Here is a 26,582-nt window from a genome sequence, read left to right on the forward strand (position 1 = left end):
GAACAGAATACTAATAATTATATATCATCTTAGTCTTTTTAGTTGTGTGTAGAGAGACCCAGGGAATATGGTAAAAGTTAGCCACTGGAAATGCAAAAGTGGTGAGACTCAATTTAAAGCAGATGTGAGCTGCTAGATTTTGGTTTTTAAAAAATATGTCTTGCTTTGTTTTTCATGTAATTTGAAAAAAGTTAGTCTCCACTGCAACAGCAATTGCTTGGTGGCATGAAGTAGTCACCAGTCGACACTTGCCAAATGAAGGAACATGTAGAGGGGTTAGGACGCCCTGGAGAGTGTGTGCTTTTTCACTGTCATCCTAGAAATTCAGCCAGTTCCCCTGAAAGTACATTTTGTTTGGAATGACTACTTTCTAGAGATGTTTTCCCTTTGCACTTGAGAGAACCAATTTCCTTTTGTAGAACACGTGGTTTAAATTTCACGGGAATCGTGAGGGAAATTTAACTTGGTGACAGATAAATGTCTTGTATCCTCCTTTTGATAACTGAAAGTGCTTTGAAAGGCACTGGGACCAAACAAATGGCTTGGCCAACCCAGTATATCTGCTCCCCATATTTGAAGGGGCTAAGTTGTGAAAAGGATCCTAGAATTTGTCTCAGAAGACCTGTGTTCGAGCCGCAGTCCTGCTACTTGATAGCTGTGTGATCCTAACCTGTCTGAACCCAAATTTCCACATCTCTAAAACTGGGGCAATAAAAATTCTACCTCCCCAACCCCAGGACTGAATGAAGGTGTGATAGTGCCTGGTAAACCATGGAGCTCTATTCAAATGTAGGTGATCCCTATTTCCATAATCACAGCAGGACAGACTGAACACCAGGATTACATCTGTACTGTACTGATTGGTTCCTCTAGAATTTTCTTCTTCCACTGAAAAAAAAGATATATCTGAGGTATCTACGTGCATTTTCCTATAAGGTTATTTATTTGCTACAAGGCAGCTAGGGTCAAGTTCAATGAATGGTTGGGTCCAAATGTTTCTCTTTGGGTTCTGTGTCTTGCATTGTTGGAAATCACATAGTCAGCACAATAGGCTATAAACAGTGGGGTATGTGGGTGTGTTGTGTGGCTTCCCGAGTGACCTGATGCCCTCACTCCCTTTAGCTGCTCACGCATCAAGACTCTTCCCCCACCCAGAATGTGGTCCGAGCTGAAAGTACCTAGTGGTAAAATCTCATGGCCCTGCCCAGAGAGCTATGCACTCATTGCTCATGGAACTGGATCTCAAAAGCGGGTTTTGTGAATGTAGGTCGTCCGTGATGCCCACAAACGGACCTCTTTCTGCCAACCTGGTTCTCATACCTGCCTTCTTGACATATTTTCTACTGAAGTTCTTGGATTCATGCTTTTGAAATGTCAACACTTTTGTCCGTCTTCTTATTTGGCCCTGGGCAATTTTTAGCACACTCCACTGCTGCCCACACAAAATCCCCTGCCATTTGTGATTTGAGTCAACAATTCTGAATGGTTGTAGCTGGGCTATGTTAGCTCCAATTTCCCCTCACTTTGGCTCAGTGGACTGACTCACTCTAGAAACATCTTTTGCCCAGGAGATCGGCCCATCTAGAAGTCAGCTGAAATTTTTGTGGGTGATCCTGCTTCCCTGAAGTTTCTAATACGGAAAAAGAGGAGATCAGTTTGAGAATGAAAGCCATTTAGTGGCAGTACTTGACTCCAGGATGCAAAAATAAATTGCTTGTCTTCAGGTATTTTTTCTTCTGTTTCATGTGGCAATAGCATTTAGGTTTTTAAAAATCATCAGGTAGGGACTGCATTATCTTGTTTATTTTTTAAATTTTTTTCACCTGGATATTACATGTCCTGTAGACAAAGCTTAAATATCTTGTCATTGTCTTTAGCAAATGGAGCTGCATTAATCTGGGTCATTTAAATAGGTTGCCGTGTTGAAAATCAACATGTACCTGAGATAGACTGTGAATTTGCACTTTAACAAATCGTCTTTGAGAGTTTGAAAAAGATAAGCATTCACATGATGTCTTGTGATTGGGAGATGGGGGTGATACACCAGCAGCTAATTGACAAAGTGGATTACTGCACTTAAAAACAACAGAAAAAAAAAAGCATTCTGTTTAAAAACAAAGTTCTAAGCTGTGACTGCTGTTGCCCAAAAGGCATCTAAAGCAGAAAGTGCCTGTGATGGACAAGCTGGGCAGAAGACATCCGAGATCCAGGCTAAAGGCACCAAGAAAAAGCATCTGCATAGCCCCAGGCTAGGACTCGCCTTTAGAAAATTCTTTAGGCATAAGGTCTGTATCTTGTTAAACTAGGAGGAAAAATAAGAACCCTGGTCTTCACCACATGACACATGTGCCCATCCTGTATCCAGCCAGCTCCACTTCAGTGAAGACAGAGCCTTGGGTGGTAGAAATCATTAGAAGGGAATTAAGTACTATGTGAATCAAATTTCAGAGATTTTAAGTGCCCATAATTGTAAACATCTCAGACTACTTTCCTAGTGTGGACCAGGGTTCTGAGATTATTCTTCTAACCTAGTGTTTCCCAAATGTTGAATGTTTGCATACCACCTTCATCGTTTTTGGCAGATATACCACTATTTACTTGATATTTTTATATTGAAATTGACTCACTTCCTATTTAAAGATATCTGTAAAAGAAACTTTGTATTACATCACGCTTGGAAAAGCAGATCATTTTTCATAAGAGGAATGTACCATTATATGGGCAATAAAAAAAGAGATTACATTCTAGCTGTCTCGCTTGTGTTAAGCTCCGAATCTATTGCCCTTTCTAGCTTTATGAAAAGGCAATTAGCCAGTGGTAGGGAAATGTTAAAGATTTCTCTACCAGCCCCAGACTGAGATTTTCCCCTGAACGGTCTTAGAAAGATGAGAATTGAAAAAGGAAAAGTATTTTCACGATTTTAATATTATTTAATATCATAGCACAATCTAAGGCCATCTCTGATCCCACCAATGGTATGCTTGCTATACTTTGGGAAATGCTCTTCTAACCTCAAGATAACAATTCTATCTTCCTGTGGTCTGTTCCATCTCTTCCCTGTATTAACTAAACTTATACTGAACCCAAATGGAAGCCCAGGCAGAACAAAACAATGAATGAAGGCAGAGCAAGTTCTGTCTCCACGTTCTTGGGAAGTAAAGACAACAGAGAAGTGAGTTTTGGAGATTTCACTCTTCTAATGTCTAAGAAAATGCCAGTATTTGTCTGAAGCCATGAATTAAAAGGATCCCTGACTTGGGCCAGCATGCTTCTAAATTTTTTTAAAATATCCACCATTCTCCACTAAACTGAATGAACTTACTTGAAAAACTTCCCCAGCTGGATGTTGTAGTCCCAGGATTGTGTATGCAAATAAAAGCTCCATAGAAAGCTCTCCCAGCAGAATCTATATTTGCATAAACAAATTATGTTATGAAGCCACCCTTCGATTTCTATACAGGGTTATTTTGTTCTGTAACAAGACAAGGAGGTGGATGAGAGATACTGCAATGGGGGAGGGAACATTAAAAAGTGGTACCACTGTATGTGGGCGACAGTTTGGTAACTGCTAGTGAAATGTGTCATGGATCTGGTACAAAGGAATCTAGCTGAATTCCCACGGGGTGCTTTGGTGAGTAGGGGGCCTTGAAAGTTTAAGACGCTATGACTCCCCCTCCCCCGACCCCCGCAGATCTGCATCTCATCACGACATTCATTTCATGCCTCCAGAATCTCTCCCCTCCCACAAGTGGACCACCCAAGTTCAGTATTCCTGGGGCTTCCCCAAATTGTTGGCTTCACATCCTGCCAACTGAGTTGACTTTTGGGGTAGGAGAGGATTCTAAAACCACTGGGATGACGAGGAAGAAACGACGCTTTCTGGGATTCTGTAACGCAGACCTAAGGTTTTGCCTTGAGTTACATTTGGTCTATTTTTTTACGTCAACGTAAAGTAAGGGGACAATTCCCAGATGTTCTTAATTCTCATTTATACAGCAGTGTGGTAGATCTCATTGGCTTTTACCTTCATGCCTAGGACAGTGTTTTTCTTTTCCTCAATTGGTTGTTCTGTCGTCCAAAAAGATAGGAAAACAGGGCCATTAAAATTGCCCAGCCAGAGTCCATCATTGAACCTTGTTGCATGATTATGGGAGGTGTGATACTCATCCTCCTTGATTTCAGTGTGACCAAGGACTGAAAAGAAGACATCCAAGCAAATTCAAGGATAAAACGTTATCTTCTAGTTTTGCTCTTAAAAAAAAAATACAGTGGTTACCAATTCTGGTTAACTCCTCGGTTCATTTCTTTGTATGTCAATTTTCCTTCCTATAAAAAGAATTTGCTTAGTTTCAAAGAGGAGGAAAGGCTGACGTTAATCAATGAAATAAGTTTATTTTTATAAATAATAAGGGTGTCAACGTTTCTTTGCTGAATCTGAATTTTTTTTTTTCTTGGCTTAATCACATGCAATTCCTCAGAATAAAACCTTTTCACACGACCTTCAAACATTGGACATGACACATACACACAAAGCAGGACATTGTTTTAGAATGTCTTTGCCACGCCCAGAAATGTTCCCCTCCCCACTCAGGTTTGCTCAATGCCCACCCTCTCCGTTAAGGCAGCTAAAATATTAGCAGTTACCTCATAGGGTTCATAAGCTTATGCCGCACATTCATTGTTTTTTGGTTCTTGGTACAATGTTTCCATCTTACTAACACATGCCCTCTCCCACACTCAAATTTGAAAATGATGAAAACTTCTTGTGGAAGAAGGTAAGGTCATCTGATATGCAGTCTCCAGATCTAATACATTAGAATTTCATGGGTAGGGTTGCCAGATAAACAGTACCCAGTTAAATTCAAATTTCAGATACACAGCAAATAATTTTTGAGTATAAATCTAAGTTATGTCCCAGGCAATATTTGGGGCATCCTTATGCAAAAAAATTATTCTTTGTTGATCTGAAATTCAGATTTAACAGGACATCCTATAGTCTCACCGTTATTTGCTAAATCTGGCAACCCTACTCAGGGGATTGTCTCCAAAAAACATGGATAGAATTTTCGTAGTCTCCTCCGTAATGCAGACAAAGAGTATGAATTCAGTGGATGCTGGCAGAACACCATTTGGGGCACTTCTCTGGGAAGCGAGGAGATGAGTAGGCAGGGAGAGGATGACTAATGGGGTGTGTGACTCCACAGCCCTGTAAGGAGGGGGTGGGTGGATGGAAACATGACATGGCAGGATGCCATGTGGGTAGCTCTCTGTGGCCCCTCTCGTAAAATTAATTTGTTATTTATTTAATGCCTGTTTTGAGCCAGACACTGGGTCTGACGGGAGGTAGGAATGTAATGGTGACTAAGACATAACAGCTCTTACCTTCACAGAACTCATACTCTGGCCAGAGAGATGCATACTCAACAGTTACACAGATATATTCATTATATTATATTACTATACATATGATAGGGTCATGTCCTTGTCATGTTTTTCGAAGATCTCAGGGTATCTTCCCAGGGCAAAGAGAATTGGCCATTTCCCAACAAAACTGATCAGTATAGATGTGTTTCTCAACCTTTTTCCCATTATCACCCCCCCACCATGAAGCTTCTTTAGATATTTTCTCCCTAATTGCCCTTCTCCCCATGGAATTTTAGTACAACAGCTACACTGTTTATCTGTTGATGTACTGTGGCCCTTAGTAGGGCCATAGGCAATATAAACATCTAAAAATTGCCCATAACACACCGCCCCAAGAACAAGGGCAATCTCACCCCCCAACTTTCCCCCACGTGGAGTTAAGATTGCCGTGGCTGAGAATGCATGTGGCGTAGACAGTTCCATCCCCTGATGGGCACAACAGCACGTGGAGTGGGGAGACCTTGGTCTGTTGGAAGCAGTGTAGACAGAGTAGCTATTCAGAGTCTGGGTTTGGGTATCAGACTCCCTGGATTCAGATGCCAACTCTGTCGCCTTATAAGTGCAATCACAGGCAAGTTATTTAACCACCTGGGACCAAAATTTCCCTAACTATAAAACGGACATAACGATTAGTTCCTTCCTCATAGGACTGTTGTTAGAACATTCAATTGCTTAAAACGGTGCCTGGCACTGGTACCTTTTATTGTTATTATTAAATCAGAGTTAAAAGTTGGCCATCTCTGTGCCTAGTCTGCTTGGACCCTAGTCCCTCTTCAAGAGGCTGAGAGAGAGAGGAGGCTGAGGGGAACAAAAGGAAAGGGTAAAACCAGCCAAACCAGAGGTGTGTGATGGGCTAAGCAAACTAGACCTGTCCTGGTAGAATTCTAGAACTCCAGAACTAGCTTTTTTTGGTAACCCCCATGTGGCTTTGGCTGAGTAGGCTGAGAACATATGAAGGGGTATCCAGGAGCTGGTCAGGTAACACGGCATCTCTAAGTATAGAAAGCAAAGCAGCAGAATTTAAATCAAAGCAGTGTGGAGCAATGGAGCATCTACTGTAATGACATGAGGAGGATGGATGGTTTACTTAAGCCAACAAGAACCCTTTCTTAGAGATAGAAGTGAGGTCAGCCTCACCCCCCAGATTCTTGGTCTAACATGGACCCCTTGAGCAAGTGGGGATTTTCCCAAGAAAGCAGAAGGGGAGTTGGTGTTGGGGACCACGCCTGGCTACCCCTTTGCTTCCTGCTTCCGTCACGGCTCTCTGATGCTTTCCGAGGGCTCTGAGAGCACGTAGTGCCCTGTGCCTGCTGTGCTTCTCCTCCCTCCTCCAGCTATTTTCTAGTCACCCTTCAGGTCATGGCACAGCATCCTGTTCTCTCTCAAGCCTTCCTGATTGCCATGATGGATCTAATTCCCTAGTTTAGCCTTTTTTTTTTTTTTTTTTTTTTTAGCACCAAATCCTTCCCTCCACCCCACAGCACTTATCATAGTTGGAATTTTACATATGTTTGTGGAATTATTTGTTTAGTGTCTCTCTCTCTCCATGAGGACGTGTAACCCCAGCACTCAGTACCCATCACAGGTCATAGAAGGCAGTCGATGCATTTTTTATGAGTAAATGAATAAATCATAATACTTTCCTCCTATTTTCTGGAAAAGCAAGCAAGCTAGTTGGTGGAGGGCACTTCCCCTTCAACCAGTGCTTGTTAATTTAATTACCATTTAGAGCTAAAACAGCACCAGGTGTCCGAGACCATTTGGAACATGCATAAATGCAGAACCGTCTGAGCTCAGCCATTTTGACTGCACTGTTGATACAAGGCAGAGGTTATTTTAAACCCTAGCATTATGCGGTTTTATACATTTTTAAATGGAACTGGGATTATTCCAGGATCACCTATCACAAAAGTCATTTCTATACATTGGCCCTGTAGCTCCTGATTCGAACATAGAATCTGTTCAGTAAATGACTCCCTCTTAGTATCAAAAAAGTCAGCACAGAAGATACTGTGTCTTACATCAGATAGTAAAGTTCACATTATTTGTGAACTCCCTTTGGAGGGGCAACGTGCAGTGTGGAAAGAGCGCCAGATAGGAGCCAGAAGTCTGGATCTGAGACCAGACTCTGCCCCTGGTTAGTGTAGGGCAGATCGTATACCTCAATTTCCCCATCCCTGAAAATTCGGGCATTCGATTAGGTGGTCCCTAAGACTCTTTCCAACATCAGAAATACTCTGAAATGTCCTGAATTTTTCCACACCCTGTTTTTACTGCCAGATTTGTTTTTCTTTTATTCAGAAAATGTAGTCAAAGATCTGACCTCCCTGGGAATTTAAAGGGTTGTGTCACAAGTCCCTGGACCAAGAATCATTAAAATGAAGATGCTTAAGGTGACGAGGTTAGGTCAGGTGAGCCCAGTGTTAAAAATTTTAATGCAGTGTTCACTCACGTCGAGATAAATGGAGACTGTAATTCTCCTAACTCTTCCTTTGTCCCATGAGTCAGGAGGTGGCAGAGCATGGAAGTAACAGCCCAGTCACTGAAGAGATCAGATGCCCCGTAATTGGACCTCAGCCTGGCCGCTCAGAGTGGGGAGAGATGGGGGGCGGTGGCGTGGAGAGAAGGTGGGGGGAAGAAAGAGAATAGGGACTGAGTGAATAGCATTTGGAGTTTTTTATCAATTACAATCCATCCAGTCACATCTAATTTAGATGTGGAAGCTGCATCTAAAAGTGAAAAAATGGGGGTTGTGGATGCTTTTCAAACTCAAACCTCTTCCCTGAGTTCCTTACACAAACTCTATAGACTATAGATCTATAGATCTTTATAGACTAAACTTTGTAGACTGTAGATCACTATAGTAATCTCTGAAGCAGAGTGTGAGAGGAAAACTTCAGCACTTCTCTTTTGAAGTATATTTATTGGAACCCATCTTTCATTTCAAATTTGGATTAGTAAAACAATACATCTTTATCATGTAAACAAATACGTGTGTATTGGAGGTGCACGTTCAGACTATTTTTACTGCCATGACCATGGTCGAAAGAAGACCAGGGTCCTCAACACGACCTAACATTCTAACAGCCAAGTGCCTCTTCCAATCACTTTGAGTCTTAATGCGTTACTTACATAAACATGTTACATAATGTTTCTATATTTTTTTTTTCTGCAAAAGGACTATGCCTTGATCTTTTTCCAAGATTTTAACACAAATCCACATCCATGTAGAATATTTGGAAAATACAGAAAATTATGAAGAAGACACTTAACATGCATAACCCCAGTCCATATTTGTAAAAAAGAGATCTTTTGCTTTTGAAATCCTGAGATCATTTTAATTTTTTAAAACTCTTATAGGGTGCCGAAAAGTCACCCGCCACTTCAGCCGACCTCAAGTCAGACAAAGGCAATGTTACGCCCCAGGAGCCCCAAGGGGCTGCCAAGAATTCTACATCCACTGAAATAGCAAAGGAAGGTGCCAAGGAAAAGGGGGGCCCCACCTCTCTGCCTCTGGGCAAACTGTTCTGGAAAAAGGTAAGTCCTAGTTTCAAGATTTGGAGAGTCCTTGGGGCTAGGATGACTTGAGATATGGTTTCTGTTGGGCCAACTGATGTATTCAGCAATGCATGGAGTTTCTTGTTCTCCAAAATGACTCAACTTGCCATTGAGTTGAAGACTTCTAACTCACCCCCGGGAAAAATGAAATGCCTATCGTGTTAGAAGCATGTGTTTTGTGGGAAAGAAAAGGAAATGAACAAGTAGAATTTTTCATTCTTGGAATTAATCCGGTTCATGACAGAGGGTTATGGTATTTCATGATTTCATTTTCTTTCTAAAATGGTGGGTTACATAAAGGTTATGCTCCCACCAGCAGTATAAGAGAGCACATTATCCTACACCCTTGACAACAGCGTTTTATCAAACTTCTTAATACTCGCCAATCTTATAGAGTGAAAAATGGTACTCAAGTGTAATTTTAAATTACATATAGTTTGTGAATGAGGTAGAGTGCCTTTTTATCTGTGTTAAGAACCATTAATGTTTTTCTGTGAATTGTTTATTCATAAATTTTGCCCATTTCCTAAAAATTGGATCGTTGGGTAGATTGTTCCTTTCATCACAATACAATATGTCTCTTTGTCCCTTAACAGCTTGAGGCTGTTAGTATATTTATTTAACATCAATGTTGTTTTGCTCACGGTGCATCTTTGGCCATTTTTTTATCTTCAGTCTTCCTTAGATTTAAGACTTGTGAATATATTTTTAGTTCCAAAACAAACAAACAAATGAAAATAATAAAATGTGGGTCACTCTGGTTTCCTCCTGGCTTTCTCTGAGCTCTCCCAGCCTGGCGAGATGAACCTCCTCTGGGCTCTCTGTCCCTCCTACCCCAGCCAGATAGAAGCAGCCATCAGCAGCCCCAAGGTCTCTATCTCCTTTCGGAAAACCAGTCTGTCAATCAGTTCACCACCAGGGCAAGCCCACAAGGTGCTCTGTGAGAGGAAAATTCAAACCGCTGTCTGAATTCTTTTCCCTTGTAGAATTAAGGTGCCGAGCAAGGAAATGAGGTGGGCGGGGCTGAGAAATTCTGAGAGCTATTCCTTGATCCTCGTTGCTGAGCAAACCTCAGCTGCCAGACAGGTTCAGAACTCTTGCCTGTTTTAAATGTGGCCAAAAGATGAGCAAGAAGTCAGGGATGGGGCGGGGGGAGGTGGTGGGGGCAGGTGTGAAATAGAGCTGGAAGAATCTAACTTAGCCATTTCAACAAAACATCCATATGCCACTTGGCACGCAGTGCAAGGAAGGTGATAAATACAGATGCCGCTGTGCTGTTAGTTTATGCTCTTGTCCAGAATCCAGCTGGATTTCTGAAATTTTCTCCTGTTTGTTTTCTTTCGTACAGAAATCTCCCTTCTAGGTGCTGCCCAGAACACAAACTCTTAATACTTAATGAAAACTTGGGATGATGTCACTTGGCATTCTGTTCTAATCTTCCTTCTTCACCAATCTTTTTTTACAAAAATATTTTATCAGCAATATAATGAAGGGAAAAATTTCCAAGAAAGTTACATCCATATATTGGCGGCAAGGGAGAGACTTAAGTGACTCGTATTCAAATATTTTTACTTAAATAGCCATATATACATATATTCAAAGTGTATTAGGAAAAATAAAGCTAGCACATTAAACTCAAGATTTAACATATATTTTGGTCAAGGTGAGACTATATAGATTTAGTTTAAAATAGTAATCCAATTAAAAGGAAAGTGTTATGTAATTAATGGTATGGATAATAAGTAAATAACGGTAAATCGGGGTCCTCCAGGAAGCGGACACTAAGACAGAATTGATGTGCAGGAGATTTATCGGAGGAAACTGTGGAGGATAAAGGGAAGGGGGCAGGAGTAGGTGGCGAGAGGCTGCAGACCCCAGGGAGGGGCTGACACCTCTGTGCAGGGAGAGAGGGAAGGGGGAGAGGGTTGGAAAGACCTCAGGGTGGCGGTGGTGCTGAGCTGGGCGGGGGGGGGGGGGATCCCCCAGAGCAGAGCGGGCCCCGGGGGGAGTCTTGCGCTGGGCAGGACCAGCCCAGCACCCTCTGTGCTCAGTCGTTTCCGGGGAGCAGCGAGGAGATCTCAGCGGTAGCGGATGCTGAGGGCGTGACAATCGAAGCCTGCCTTTCTTGCAGGGAAATCTGACCAGCACACGGCCACGGCTGCCACAGATGGTGCATACAATGTGGCAGAACTATACTGGAGGTCGGCAAACGACTGAAGTTGGAGGAACACTGATGCAGGGTTAAAAGCTTAGAGTCAGACCCCACTCTGAGTCCCAATCCACCTCCATGAGCCTCAGTTTCCTCATTTGTGAAATGCAAATGATAATAGTACCCATGCCATGGAAATGAGCGAGGATTAAATGAAATAGGGCCAGTAAACACCTCCCCGCCACCATCTCCACCACCGTGGTTCACACAACAGCGTCTGATGAGTGGTCCCTCCGCCTTCCATCATTTATTTCCTGTGTGCTCAGAAGGTTGGGACACTAACATGTCCACTTCTGCATCTTTCTGTGCCATCCAGTCTGGGGAGGCTTCTAAACTTCACATGCTTTATCTTTCCTTATCTTTGGCATCTATAAGGGATGTGTTGGTTCCTCTTTGAAATTCCGGCTCTTTCCATTGAAAGTAAAAGTCAGGACCACTGGGCGTTCATCTGTTCATTTATTTCAGTCTCACTGTTTTTTCACCATTATCTGACTTTTATTTCTTTAGTAGATCATAAAAACAATGAGGTTAAGAGAAACTAAAAACAAAGTCGCCTGTAAATCTTGTCTTTCCTTCTTTCACCCAATCTGAAAGAATAGATTATATGGAAGTGAAATAGGGGAGAGTCACTCATTCAACAGTAGTTTTAATCACTTTCTTTGTGCTAATTTTTTTGGGGGGTTGTGTGTGTGCTACGTTTTAGGCATTGAAAAAATATCAGTGAACAGATTGCTGCCCTCTGGTAGCTTACATTCTCATGAAGGAACTTATTTCTAGTAGGAAACAAAATGAAAGTCTTTGTTTTCTTTTCTTTAAATTAGAATAAGCTTTGGCTATAAAACCATTCTTGTAAAAATTTTGAAAAACGAACAAAGGGAAACAACAGAAAATGATGATATTTCCATTCACTAACCCTAAGCTCGCTTTCTTCTCTTTTAATTGAAAAGCTTTTAAACAAACACATTTCGAAGTTTGCAATTTTGAACATCAGAAATGAATTTTTCCCCTAACAGGCTGTCAGTATGAAACTATGCATTATTTTGATTTATAGTCTTGATTGCTAAAGTAGTTCTTATTATAAACAAAAACAAAAATAACCTTTGAGAAAATTAATTTCAAATTATGTTGTGCTTGCCAGAAAATGTTTAAATCCAGTTATATGGCCTAACTGCGCCCTTGATTGTTCAGGGTTAACTGGAATACCATTTGCTCTGTGACCTCACAAAAGTTATTTACTCTGTTTGGGTTTCTTTTTCCTCCTCTGTTGAGTAAAAAGATTGGAGTAGATTATCTTAAAAAATCTTGGGGATGGTGAGTTTGCGTAACAGCCAGAATCAGAAAGGTGGGACTATGTAACCTTGGGCAAATTACTTGACCACTCAGAGCCTTTATTTTCTTATCTGTAAAATAGGCACTGTGTTTATCTCACAGTGTTGTTATGAGAATCCAGTCATTTACACGGAGAGCATCTGAGACGTACTAAGTGCTCAGTGAACGGTGTTACCCTCATTTCTTCAAGTATGACATCGCTGGTTATGATCTGAAAACCCACGTGGGGCTTCTAGTGCCAACAGCACCGGAGGTACAAAACAAGTCTAAGACATATTTGCTACCATCAAACACTTGAAATCCATTTGGAGGAATAGGATATACATGCATGCATGCACACGTGTGTGTGTATGTGTATGTGCCTGCACACAATTAGTAAATGATACATTTGGAGCATCTTCAAAACAGCTTTTTTCCTGCTTTCCTTTGAGAGAGACAAATGATGAAGTAGAAAAATAATGTGAATTCTGAAGCCAAAGAGACACATAGTCAAATCTCGGCTCTGACAGTTACTGGCTGTCTGAATGTGAGCAGAGACTTAAACCCTCCAAGCCTCACTTTCCTCAGCTCTGAAAGTAGGAGGTGATACCTACCTTTCATGATTTGGGGGAGAACTGAGTTGGAAAATAAATGCAAAGTGAGTGGCATTCAGTGAGTGAAAGCTCCATTACAAAACAGTCAAGTGTGGAATCCAGTGTTAATCCATGGAATCCAGGTTAAAAACGCTACGGCTGTTTAGACAAGGGAGCAGTCAGTGTAGGTCAAAATAGACTAAGAGAACTTAAAAATTCCTTTGACTCATCTGGGTTATTTGTTTCAAATACAGAATCCTGTGTGTGATCCCAGAATCCATGGGGATCCTGGCTTAGAAAGCCCGGCACAGGGCTGGACAATTATGGAAGCACTTGAAAGATGGGATGAAGTATCCAGACTTGATAGAAAAAGTCTTACTTAGGTCCACCGTGAAATCAATGAACTCAGAACGGCTGTCATGTGATCCAAATGGTGCTTCTGGAAGACTTGGTAGCCACAGGGTGTCTTCTGGCTTAAGTGCTACTGTGTGACAGCATTTTGAAGAAACATTCCTTTAAGAATTGAAATGTGCTCTGTAAAGGAGAGGAGCTCTTGTTAATCACGTTTGTATGATAAGTACATATGCTATTTAGATCCTTATTCTTGGCAATATAAATGTCCAGACAAGATCCTTTAGATTTCAAACTGGATTTTTGTTGTTGTTGTTAATGAGATTGGACAATTTTTAGACTCGCCAGATAACAGCCAGATGTCCAGTTTATTGAAAAAGATTGAAGTGTTCCTGGTTTTGAGATTCGAATGAGAATCCCACGCTCTGTGTGTTCCTGACCAGCCCCACACCTTATCACATTCCTCTGGCTGAAGGGCTTGAGAACCTAATAAACGCCTCTGGTCTGCAGAAATCGACCTTGCACTTTAGAATCATTCTCTTTCATTCACTTTGAAGTGAGTTGCTGTGCCGTCCGATTTTCCTTCCTGTCTTTGAAATTCCTTTCCCGAACATACACCCAGTGTGGAAGAGTTAGTCTTCTCTCCTCATCCTCAGAGATCATCCATCACAGCGTACTCGCTGGCAGTGGAAATGATGAATTGGAATCTGGTTGTGCTGGGTCCTCAGCTCATAGTCTTTCTGCTGTGTGGAAAAGATGAGGAGAAAAGGAAGAAGTTGTCCGATGTCTTTGTCTGTCGTTGTGTATTGAACGTGGAAACCATCCTGGTTACAGATACACATTAAATGTGAGATCCAGGATGTCAGCTTTGAAGGAGAATTAGAGACACACCTCAGACTTCAAAGGGAGGTATTGTTTTAGAATAAGAGCAAAATTTAATAGGTATTGGAACAGAGGCCTAGAAATTAGGGGAGATCTGCTTCCATTTTGAAGACCGACATGGAACTAACATAAAAAAATTAACCTGCTGCCTAACGCAGAGCCCAATAATATGGGTTTTCATTATTATTATATTTGTTAGTATTACTATTTTTCTTCAGTTCTGTAGCGTTGCATCTAAGGCATGTTCACAAGATGGGTAGATGCAAGCCAACAAAGAATATTTATTAGAGGATCAAAACCACATGCAAGAAACTGTCTTTGGGATGGCCTCTGGAATCTGGCCTCAGGCCTGTTTATTCAGAGTTTTTATTTGTAACTTGGTCAATAAACTGTGAAACGCATTTGTCAAGTTTACAAGCTGGGTGGGCTCATTAATGCAATCCAAAATATAAACAATAAGGATCTCAAAATACTGGCACAGTGGGCTGAAGTTAGGATGTCCTGGGATTTTTGTTTTACGAAGGTCAGTGTGCCACTTATCCTGTAGGGAGCAGATCATCACGATTTTAACTGAGATCCACACCATCCTGTACCCCATTCCAATGCTGGAACCCAATATAACCTAAGAGCAGTGTTAAAAATATTTGTTCCTAAGGGATTCAGGAGCAAGCATATATCTGAGCCAGATATAAGGAAATTTTGAAAGCAACATGGAATTAGTCAAGAAAAGTTTCTTTTAATATATTTTATTGAAGTATAGTTGATTTCCAATGTTGTGTTAATTTCTGCTGTACAGCAAAGTGATTCAGTTATACATGTATATACATTCTTTATCATATTCTTTTCCATTATGGTTTATCACAGGATATTTAATATATTTCCCTGTGCTATACAGTAGGACTTTGTTGTTTATCCATTCTCTGTATAATAGTTTGCATCTGCTAATTCCAAATTCCCAATCCATCCTCCCCCACTCCCTTTCCCCCTTGGCAACCACAAGTCTGTTCTCTATGTCTGTGAGTCTGTATCTGTTTTGTTGATAAGTTCATTTGTGTCATATTTTAGACTCCACATAAGAGTGATGTATAGTATTTGTCTTTCTCTTTCTGACTTCATTTAGTATGATAATTTCAAGGTCCATCCACGTTGCTGCAAATGGCATTATTTCATTCTTTTTTATGGCTGAGTAGTATTCCATTGTATATATGTACCACATCTTCTTTATCCATTCATCTGTCGATGGACATTTAGGCTGTTTCCATGTCTTGGTTATTGTGAGTAGTGCTGCTGTGAACATAGCGGTGCATGTATCTTTTTGAATTATAGTTTTGTCCACATATATGCCCAGGAGTAGGATTGCTGGATCATATGGCAACTCTATTTTTAGTTCTGTGAGGAACCTCCATACTGTTTTCCATAGTGGCTGCACCAATTTACATTCCCATCAACAATGTAGGAGGGTTCCCTAAGAAAAGTCTTAAATAGGTCAAGTAGGCCTAATTTATGCCACTTTTCCCCAGCATTCACAAAAATTGCTTCCATTAATCGAACACATCCTATGTGCGGGCACTGTGCTAAGTGCTCTACACATATGAGATTAACATCAGCAATTTTCATCGACTGAAACACGTCAATCCACACCCCTACTCATCCCATTCAAATAGTTCTAGGAATCTAAGAAATGTGATCACAAATCAGTCCAGGCCCCCATATGTCTCTACTGGGTGATTACTCCCAAACCACACCACTGTCACCAGAGCCACCAAGGAGAAGGTCCACACCAACTTACCCGATGCCCCACTCATGTCCTCACGAGCCTGCCGTAGTTCCCCTGCCACTTGCAAAGCGGTAGGAAAAAACTCTCTTTCTGTGTGGCGCTCACCTCTGGGAGCAGCCGCTCGGGACACAGAGTGACACCATTTAACAAGACCCACCCTCGGCATCCACGCAGCCCTTTTCTCCCCAGTGCACGCCCCACTCGAGGGTAGCTGAGCTGGGCTGAGTTGGTCCACCAACCACCAGCATCCTACCCAGAACTCCCCCTGCAGGTAGCTGGCTTGCCTGGAGTCGTAACTTCCATCGGTGAATTCTCTTTCTGATGTCCTTTTCTTAAAGTCTTTATTTCTTCTCCTCCCATGCCCCCTGACTTCTAGAAAAGACTGTAGACAACTGACCCCTCATTGCAAACATGGCTTAAGTTGTCCCTCCCACCATACACACACCTTCCAGAGTCTCCAACGCCCATGGAAAGGGAGGTCTTCACATACGTACCGGGAGGAGCTGTGTGGCCTGACCCCAGCCACCGGACGTAGGTGAGTCTCAGCTCTGCCTCAGCCATGACTTTCCCTTCACAGGCTTTATTGTATCTATTCCTTAGCACAACCCTCTGATTGGTAACAGTCTAATAGCCCACTTTTGAGTAAGTGAACTGAGGCTTAGAGAGGTGTGGTTGACTGGCCCCAGGTTGCACAGCTAAAACAGTGAATTTGAACCTGACTGCATAGCCCAAGATGCTCTAGACTTGGGTTCTGAGCAGGTTTTCTCTTACATGTGCCAAACACTAAAGGGAAACAAGAACCTGGCGTCTCATTATCCATTTCTGGGTCCTTCTTTTAACTGGATTTCAGCCACCCCAACATGAAGGCTATGCCCTTAGGCCAGTGTGCAAATGTACAAAAATGTGCAAAATGATTTTGAGTGGTTCTTGAAGACAGCCCTAAACATTTAATCAGTCACGTAATGCTAAGTTATCTTCTCGCCATTCTACTCTGTTTCCTTTGGTGACCTTAATTATAAAATCTCTTTGTGATATTAATAGGCATTTTTTACTGTGCTAACACTTGCTGGTCTCTCTTTTTAACAAAAACTTAAAAATAATTAGAATTTAATGAGCATTTTTGTTTTATTCATTGCAGCAGTTTTCATACATACTTTTGGTTACAGGGAGGATGTTGATATTACATTCATGATAATGATAAGATGCTTTCTTTTAAAATATATTTGTTTAAGTAAAAAGATAGTCAACTTAAAGAAAAATATCACGTAAATACAGATGGTACACGGGCAGGTCAAGAATCGTGAAAATGGTATGCAAATTACTGACGTTTGAGAAATGTTCCACTGGGCTAATTCCCAAAATAAGGAGTGTTTTTGCTGGGTAGTAGAACTTTAAAGTGGGAAATAGTAATTTCTTTTGAAACAGACAGTACTTATAATGCCAACTTTTGAAACATCAGAAGCGTCTGGACGTCTGAAGCCATAAGAAAGACGATGGAAACATCGCCGCTCAGAATAGCTCCTTCCACGCCGCACCATCGCCTACACCCAGTTCTCAGTTTCCTCTAGAAAACAGTGAGCAGTCAACAGCCAAGAACTCTCCAGACACAGGAAACCAAAACACAAACGAGTCTCCTTACAACCAACTGGCACAGGAAAGAGGCCTTGAAAACCTAAAAGTGCTGTTCTTACGTAGTGGGAGGGTTCTCTCAGCCTAACGTAGACACTGTATTGACTCTTGAAACTTTTGTGGGTCAGGTTTAAGGAGGCCTGGCTTTTAAAATATCATTTAACTCTTTGCCTTTTCATAGGATTAAATAGCATCCAGGTGGTCTCGGGAGAAGGGGTGTAGTTCCAAGAAAGCTACACTTCTTGCAATTACTTCTGAGTGTGCTATAATTTTATGACAATCAGAAGCTTCCAGAAAACCCACAGTCCATTTTAGGGACATATTTTGTGCGCAGGTAAGCTTCAGTATGAGAAGATAAGGAAAAATAAATGGTCCAAAAATAAATGGTCCAATCTCATCTAGCGAGAGAGCAAGTCTGGTAGAGGAGAAAGAAGCCCACACAGTCTCACACACACACACACACACACACACACACACACACACACACACACAAAGTGATTCTTTTTTTTTAAAATAAATTTATGTATTTTATTTATTTTATTTTTGGCTGCGTTGGGTCTTCGTTGCTGCGTGCGGGCTTTCTCTAGTTATGGCGAGCGGGGGCTACTCTTCGCTGCCGTGCACGGGCTTCTCATTGCGGTGGCTTCTCTTGTTGCGGAGCACAGGCTCTAGGTGCGGGGGCTTCAGTAGTTGTGGCACGTGGGCTCAGTAGTTGTGGCGCACGGGCTTATTTGCTCTGCGGCATGTGGGATCTTCCCAGACCAGGGCTCAAACCCATGTCGCCTGCATTGGCAGGCGGATTCTTAACCACTGAGCCACCAGGGAAGCCCCACACAGAGTGATTCTGATCCTTTAAGTTATCACGGCAGGGGGAAAACCTGGCTTTTGGAACCATTTTCACCACTTTCTAGTTGTACCATCCTGAACAAGTGACTTCACCTCTCTGTACTTCCGTTTCTTGTTACGTAAGTGAAGATCATCATGCTGACCGCTTGGGGCTACTTTAAGTGACATGGTGTATGCAGAGCACCAAATGAAGAAGATATATTTGCAAATGTCAGGTTCCTTCTTCCTCTCCCACTGCATGTTTTCAAGGTAAAAATAAAGGCAGGACTTGGAACAAAATCAACATAGATAAGAGTTCTTACCCTGGAATCCAAAAGAAAGGCAAGGATCTATGAACACCCTGAAATTATTTGCAAAATATTTTGTTCATGTTTGCTTTTCTGGGAAGAGAGTCCAGCTCTGTCAAGTGAGTCTCAAAGTGGTCTGTAAACACCACCACCCACCCACCTAAAAATCCTTCAGAACAACTGCAAAAAATATGCAAAGATGACCTCCCAAGTTGGAGCTTGGCAAACTGATACAATGATTGGGACATTGACCTTTGATAGAATTTGGATAACTCCTCTCCTATTTGGGGCAGGACTGTAGATGCCAGAATTACTGCAGGGATTAACAGGGTTTGAAGCTGGGTGTGTTGGACCCCAGCCCTCTGGCCCTTCATAGAAGTATTTTAACCAGATTGTACTTTGGCATGGTGACCTTGGCCTACGTCGAAGGCTGATGTAAGATGGAGCTTCGGATGCTGGCCACTGCCCGACTGTCAGGGTAAGGCTGAGTACTCCTTGCTCTCTGAGGACCATGGGATGGATTTCTCTGGACATGTTACCAGAATTTTCCTGAGCAGCTCATGTATCTTACCTAACAGTGACTGTATCGTGTGACCAATCATAGATCCCTCTTTTCATCAGCTACCAGAAACTGTCAAGGCAAACGTGTTACTTGCCCACAGCCAAGACTGTAGTTTGTGTTTTCTGTAGCATCCCTTCTCCTCATTCCATTTGTATTCTGCCTGCATCTGTATGTTTATTTTTCCTTTGTTACATTTTAAAATACATAACTTAATTTACACTGTTTACATTTGTGTAAAGCTCCTTCAGTTTCTTCTTGGAACAAGGTACGCATAAGCAGTGTCCAAGAATGGCACCCAAAAGCTGTTAGCCCTGGTTTTGGTAACAATCTGACTCTTACTTTTGTTTTTATCTTCCCTTTAGTCAGTTAAAGAGGATTCAGTTCCCACAAGTGCAGAGGAGAATGTAAGTTATGCATTAAATGACAGAATCATTCCATACTCATCTCCGGCATGATGGACCACTGGGCGTGTCAGCTCTGGGGTCCTGGGTTCTTGCATGTTCCAAGTGTTATTCATCCGCTGTAGACTCTTTCTCCCTTTCACGTAATTAGGGACCATGGGGGAACAACTTTGGATAAATATTGGTAAAGCCCATTGAATCAATGCAAATAAAATGCAAAATCAGAGCACGCATTTTTAGCATTTGTTACCATTTAGGGGCTGAAAGAGTCTACTAAACATAAGAACATCTTGCCACTTCCTTAAGGGACAACGATGCTGCACCCTCTGCTTCCTCTTACTTTGATTGCTCTTCCGCCTTTATCTCCATGGCAACCTAGATTCTCCACTAACAGTGGGTGGTACCCAGGACAGGTAGTTACATCAGGCATGAGAGCAGATTGCTGCAGTAGTTGCTGTGAGACTCTTGGTCTCGGGCAGGGGAGCCAACTGCGTGGGTCTACACTTGACAGACATAGGTTGAGCCTCACTCTCTTTTTGGCCTTTAATTTCCGAGAGTGATGGTCAAAACTTTCAAGACACTGCATTCATGTCTGAAGGAGGTGGCTCCATGTGAGACACCACAAAAATGTATCTTTCCAGAACATCTTCCAGGGAGATGAATAAACTGGCCTTATGAGTTTCAGACGCAAAACAGCAGCTTTCTGCTCTGAAAGAAGTACAGTCTTTGGAAAATGTTCTAAGTGGGCTAAGTTCACAGCTCCTTAAGATAGAAACTGATCGTTATCATTTCACCAAAGCAAAATATGTTTGGCTCTTCCGAGGTGTCTCTTGTTTGCTTGCCATGGATGGGGCTTGTGTTTTCACCTTTATTTAATTGCTGGAACTGAGCAGAAGTTGAAAATCCAATATGTTCCAGAAAGGATGTCTGTGATGTGGAATAAAAATGAGAATGGCTATGTTGTAATTCTTGTTGGGAGGAAACGCTTCGGAATCTGCTTTATTGTTGTTGTTACTGTTGTTATTTATCTTTCCTTCTCTCCATCTCTACCTTCTTTCTCCGCCCCCCCCCCACCTTCTTCTTCCTCTTCTTCCTCTTCCTCTCCCTCCCCTCCCCTCCTGTCTCCCCTCCTTCTTCTTCTTCTTTCCTTCCCCCCACCCTTTCTTTTTGGAGCCAAATTTAGTAGCTCACAAAGCTCAGGTCTCTTGTAATTCAAATTCTCATGAATTTGCTGGCTATTTTCTAGCAAGTCTAGGTCTCTGTTTCAGCAGCCTACAAGGGGGAACTCCATGAGTCTTCTTCCCATGAACTTTAAATTTAAAACCTGCAGGTTAAATCCAGGGCAACTGTTAGCTTCGAAGTTCCAGGTTTTTTTGAAGAGAAACTTCTTTTTGGATGTTCGTGTGTAGTTGCCTATCCGAGGAATCTCATGTCTCTTGCAGCTCGCATGTGAAAACGCAGAGTTAATCTCCAAAAGACAAACAGAAAGTGTTCCATTTTCAAATTTGAAACAGAAAAATAACATGAATTAGTTAAATGATTGACACTGAAAGATAACACAAAATCAGATAGAGATACAAATGAAAGCAAAATATTGGGATGGCCAAAAAGTCTGTTCAGGTTTTTCTGTAATATCTTATGGAAAAGCCCAAGTGAACTTTTTGGCCAACCCAATATTTTTGTCAAGAAAATAAAGAAGCATTTAAAAATCACTTTAAATTGCTTAGTCCTACAAATGATGTTTCTATTTTTAAGCTTCCACATTTCATCTCCTAACTATTAGTTGGAAAGAATGAGCTAAAATGTTGTGATCTTGGCCCCATCATCCCCAGGCTGTGCTGCCTCTTGGACCTCAGTTTACTCATCTCTTAAATGGCCATAATAATATTACCTACCCCTTAGGATTCTTGTGAGAATTAAATGAGTAATGCAGGTAGTGTGCGTATTTCAGTGCCTGAAACACGGGAAGAACTCAGTAATTCAGGGGTTGGCAAACTGCCGTTCACGGGCCAAATCTAGCCCATCACCTGTGTTTGTATGGCCCATGAGCTAAGAATGGTTCTTACATTTTGAATGGTTGAAGAAAAATCAAAAGAAGAATAATATTTTGTGATGCGTGAAAATTATACAAAATTCAAATTTCAGTGTTTATGAATAAAGTTTTATTAGAACACAGACACCCTCCTTCCTTTACACAGTCTCTGGCTGCTTTCATGCTACAAGGGCAGAGCTGAGTAATTGCAAGGCCCTTTGCGGGAAGAGTTTGCCTCCCCCTGCGGGAATGTCAATGCATAGGAGTTGTAACAGCAGGAAGTGAGTGCTTCCCAGCAATCAGGGGTTATATTTCCTCATGAAATTACACACCTCACAGCTGACTCAGTGTTCACGTGGAGTGAAGGTATGTGTAAAACAATTAGTTTAATTTCCTTCTCCCAAGTAAGAGAGATGGTGTGAATCAAAACAATGGCTCATACTCTAAGCCTTCAGAACAGGACAATTAGGTGTCATTAACCTTATTACAAGAGTCCTTAAACAGTCGCAACTTCTTCTGGCTGAAATGCGATCGAGTTTAGTTTTTAAAATTTCTCTACCGAGAATTTCCAAAACTGATCTATCGCCCAATGCAAAGTAAAGAGCAGGCTGATGTCAACATTTTTCAAAATGTTTAATGAAAAGAAAAATAAGGTGCTTGAAGCCCCTGGAAGTTTTAACGCTTTTCCTAGAATGAGCCTCTGGTCCTAACAGGAAAAAAAAATCTATTTATCCTGACTACAGAAGATATTGAATATTCATTGAATACGAAGATATTCTTTTGTTGTAACCTGAAAATGTTTTGACCACTGGTTAATTGAGGTAATGTTCTAACTAATCGTGGGGGGATGGGGGCGGGGGTGGGAGCTTTCCTTCCCAGTGACCTATTAGATCAGGGAAACAGGTATTTCTCTTTCTTAGTGATGAACTTCTCAGTGGCAAGTGAAAGAAAACCCATCCGTACCTGGATTAAAAAGAAAGTGGAATTTATTGGCTCTCATGCTCTCCCTTGGCTCAGCCTTCTTGGCCGGGCTACGTCCTCTGCCTTCCAGCATCACGTCAGCCAGTGCAGAGTAAAGGAGAAACTGGTCCAGAAGCAGCCCTGCATGTCCTGGAATTTGTTCCTGTTCATTGACTTAAACGGGTTCCCATGCTCTGTTAGTCAGCATCTGCCAGGTTGTGTTGAAATAACAACCAAGCCCCAAGTTCCAGTGGTTTTCAACAGCACAGATTCTTTTTTTTTTTTTTTTCTCACTCATGCTGCGTATCAGCTGTAAGTTGGCTTGTGGGTGATCCTTATGGCCGCTTCCTACTGAAATCTAGATGGAAAAAGCAGCCCCTTCAACAAGGAGGTGCAGCTGGAATGGCAGAGAGAAAATAGTGCCATGGCTGAGCCATGGAATAGCTCTTAAAACTTTCACTCAGTCGAGGTTTATATCATGTCCACTCACATTCCATTCTCCAAAGCAAGTCACACAGCAGTGGGCACGGATGTGTAATTCTTTTATAGGAAGGCAGAATGAATAATTGGGAAAATTCTACTTTCTGCCACATATTCCCTTCCCTGAACTCATATGACCAAGGAGCTAGACCATGTTAATTGGCTTAGACCTGCTCAACCAGCTTCATCCATATTACATAGTATTAAAGGTAGGGAGGATTGTCCTCCCAAAGAAAACCTAGGGGGCTGAGAATGAGGAAGAATGTGAAAGAGTTACTGGGTATAAAAATAAAATCTCTACAGTGTCTTTGCAATTAAATAATCATGTTATAAATCAAATCAGAACGAATCCAAATAAGATTCTAAAATAAAAAATTTTAATATCAGTATTATTATGTCATGGGTGACATTTAAGTGGAGGAAATCCATTTTGCTATAAATCAGTTTCCAAAACTCACAGCTCTAGTAAAAACTGTGTAAACTGAATTTTAAGAGTAAATATGCTATATTACTAGGGGCAAAAAGTGAAACCTTTTGCTGAAATGTGTATTGTCCGTGTTAATTGTACTGGCCATCTACATGCAACATACAATAACCCCTACTGAAATCAAGCAAGGGAGATTTAATTCTAAAATATAGCACAAATCTAATTTTCACTCTGTCCACTGTACCCGAAGTTAAAATGTGCAGATGCAGTCATATATTCTGAATAAGGAACAACTTTTTCCAAAGCTCTGGCCTGGAAAGGAATCAGAAAACTATCCAAATAAAAATCAAATTCTTATGTCTGTATATGCAAATCAGATCCTCACTTAGCTCAAATCCTTCTAGATTTCCACGCTGGATGACAGTGGATTTTTTTTTTCGTGGCTGCTGAAAGCCAACTTCTTGGTCTGAGTTCAAAGCTAATGAGAGTCCCTATAAGTCCCTTTTTTTCTTCCTGTCGAAATAGTTGCGTTTTGAAGAATGGACTCTGGGCTAGGATTTATAAGTTGACACCCCCTTGACATTTGGAAAGGTCCAGTAAGAAAACCATTGGCACTCAAAGTTGATGTGCAGAGTTATTGCCATACAATCATTGTAAATGGCCCTCCAGGCTCTCCACACAAAAAACGAACTTGCTGCTTCAATCACAAATAAATCTGAACCAGAGTCAGTGAGTCAGACTCTGTTCATTACCTACCTAAGGGCCATTTCCCATTCCTCCACCCTTTTTCTCTTGATCTTAGGTAAGGTTGGCAACTACCACAGCCCCAAAGTATTTCACTGTGATTTGTCTAAACCAACAATCCCATTTTCTTCACCAATAATTAGTCTGGGGGTAAGGATGTGACCTACTTTTGGTCAATGAAATGTACCCTGAGTAGAGGATCAAAATACAGAAGTTCATTTGAAGCCACTCGTTTGCTGTGACTGTCCTTCCTTCTTAGGACATTGGATTGAGGATGTGATGCATGGAACTGTGGCAACTACTTTATATCCATGAGGCAGCAGATAAAAGGATGAAAATTCAGCATGACAAGGATGGCAGAGCCAAAGGATAGAAAGAGCCCAGGTTATAGAAACACTGTGGAGCCACCGAACCAACCCCATAACTTCCTACTTTTAACCTTCTTGTTCCATATTGTTATTGGTTAAGTCACTATTAGATACTCAGTTACTGGTAAACAACTCCATCCTCATTGAAATGACTACTTGCCTGTGGTGTGACTTTGGCTAAGTCATTCACTCATTACGATTCTTGATCTATAGAATAGGGATAATGTTACCTACTCTGAGCTGTCTTGAGTAATTCAGTAACTCTTTATTGAGGTAATATATTAAAAATACCTTGTACAACGTCTGACATAGTAAGAGATAGTTATTGATATCTTCTCTAAATAGTGGACGTGTGCATGGTGGGTGATTCCAGATAATTCATGCCCATGGAGTAAATGGCTCTCAAATAGCATAAGTAACAACCGCTAGTGTTAATTAAGTGCTTATTATGTGTCAGGCACGGTTCTAAGAACTTTACATGTGTTGCCTGATTTAATTCTCAAAACAACTTTCTGATGTGTGTGCTATCCCCATCGAGAAATGAGAAATGAAAGCACAGAGATGTTGAGTAGGAAACTTGGATTAGAGCCCCTGGAAGGGGTAGGGTCAAGATTTAGGCCCAGGCAGGCTGGTTACTCTATCAGGCTGCCTACATTTCAGATGTACCCCAGGGCTCTTGTGGCTGAAGCTTATTTTTCAGAAATGCAATTAAATTAAGTCAGGCCTGGATGTGGAAACCCAGGACCACATTTGACCACTAATCCAGTCTCTTATTTGGCTCTAGTCTCTGCCTGGTTTCCTAAAGACAGGCCTGGGTTGAAGACAGACAGCCCAGCAGCAAAGCCTCGTCACAAACGTGCTTTGTTTGACTGTCCAGTGGTTTTAGTGTTTTACTGTCTTTCAATGGGATGACTTAACTGTCATTTGTCATAGTTCCCATCACTCCTTTTTGTCTTAAACCTGGTCAATCCATGCTGGCTTCACCTGCCTTGCATTCTGGGGACTTTTGACTTTATAACTCCCCAACCTAGATCTTAGATTACAAAGGGAAAATGCTGGAAGTTGTGTCAATACCTTAAGAAATGGAAGGTGAGGAGAGAATGCTATGATTTAATTGCCAGGTTTGGGGATGTTTCTATATGCTGATTTGTTGATGGGCACCTTCCTGCTTCAGCTGACAATATAAAGACGAAGGGTCCTTCTCAATTTGGATCATTTGGGTTATTTGCAAACCAATGGTATATTCTGCACGGAGGAACGGAAAATGATTTCTCCACAGTCATTCTGTGTTTTTGGAAATGATTAAGTTCCCTTCCCCTCCTCCATAACAGCAAGAACAGGATTCGGAGGAAGCTGGGGGTCTGGCACCAGCCAAAACAAATGCAAAGATGCCTTTGGCTCTAGAGGACTTCCCTCTGCGGCAGAGATGACAAGTGTTTGTGTAAAGGGCCAGATAGTAAATGTTTTAGACTTTGCCGGCTACATGGAGTCTCCGTTGCCAACTTTTCATCTTTTTAAACAATTTTTCCAACCCTTTAAAAAATGTAGAATCTATTCTTAGCTCAGGGGCCATCCTCAAACGGGCTCTGGGATGAATTTGGTAGTAGTGTGCCAACCCCTGCCTGAGGAAACGAAAAGGAAATTATAAAACTCCAGGCCAACTAACTCTGTCGTGTTGCAAGGACCAGTGCAAACACAAAAGCTGTCCCAGGTGTGACTGGGGCACAGCCCAAATGGAGTGAGG

General features: G+C 41.6%; 1 protein-coding gene across 11 annotated transcripts in view; it reads left to right on the forward strand.

Annotated features, from left to right (window-relative positions):
• The window catches only part of BCAS1 (brain enriched myelin associated protein 1), a 106,200-nt gene that overhangs the window by 60,659 nt on the left and 18,959 nt on the right, over positions 1-26,582 (forward strand). For 4 of the 11 annotated variants that reach the window (XM_059897609.1, XM_059897611.1, XM_059897610.1 and 1 more), the window contains exons 7-9: positions 2,151-2,285; positions 8,785-8,961; positions 19,789-19,830. In XM_059897609.1, coding sequence (XP_059753592.1) covers positions 2,151-2,285; positions 8,785-8,961; positions 19,789-19,830 — 354 coding nt within the window. The remainder of the gene's footprint in view (positions 1-2,150; positions 2,286-8,784; positions 8,962-19,788; positions 19,831-26,582) is intronic. The other 7 variants (XM_059897612.1, XM_059897613.1, XM_059897618.1 and 4 more) reach the window with 4 other exon arrangements.

This window comes from Balaenoptera ricei, chromosome 15 (genome assembly GCF_028023285.1).
Source record: "Balaenoptera ricei isolate mBalRic1 chromosome 15, mBalRic1.hap2, whole genome shotgun sequence".
NCBI classification, from domain to species: Eukaryota; Metazoa; Chordata; class Mammalia; order Artiodactyla; family Balaenopteridae; genus Balaenoptera; species Balaenoptera ricei.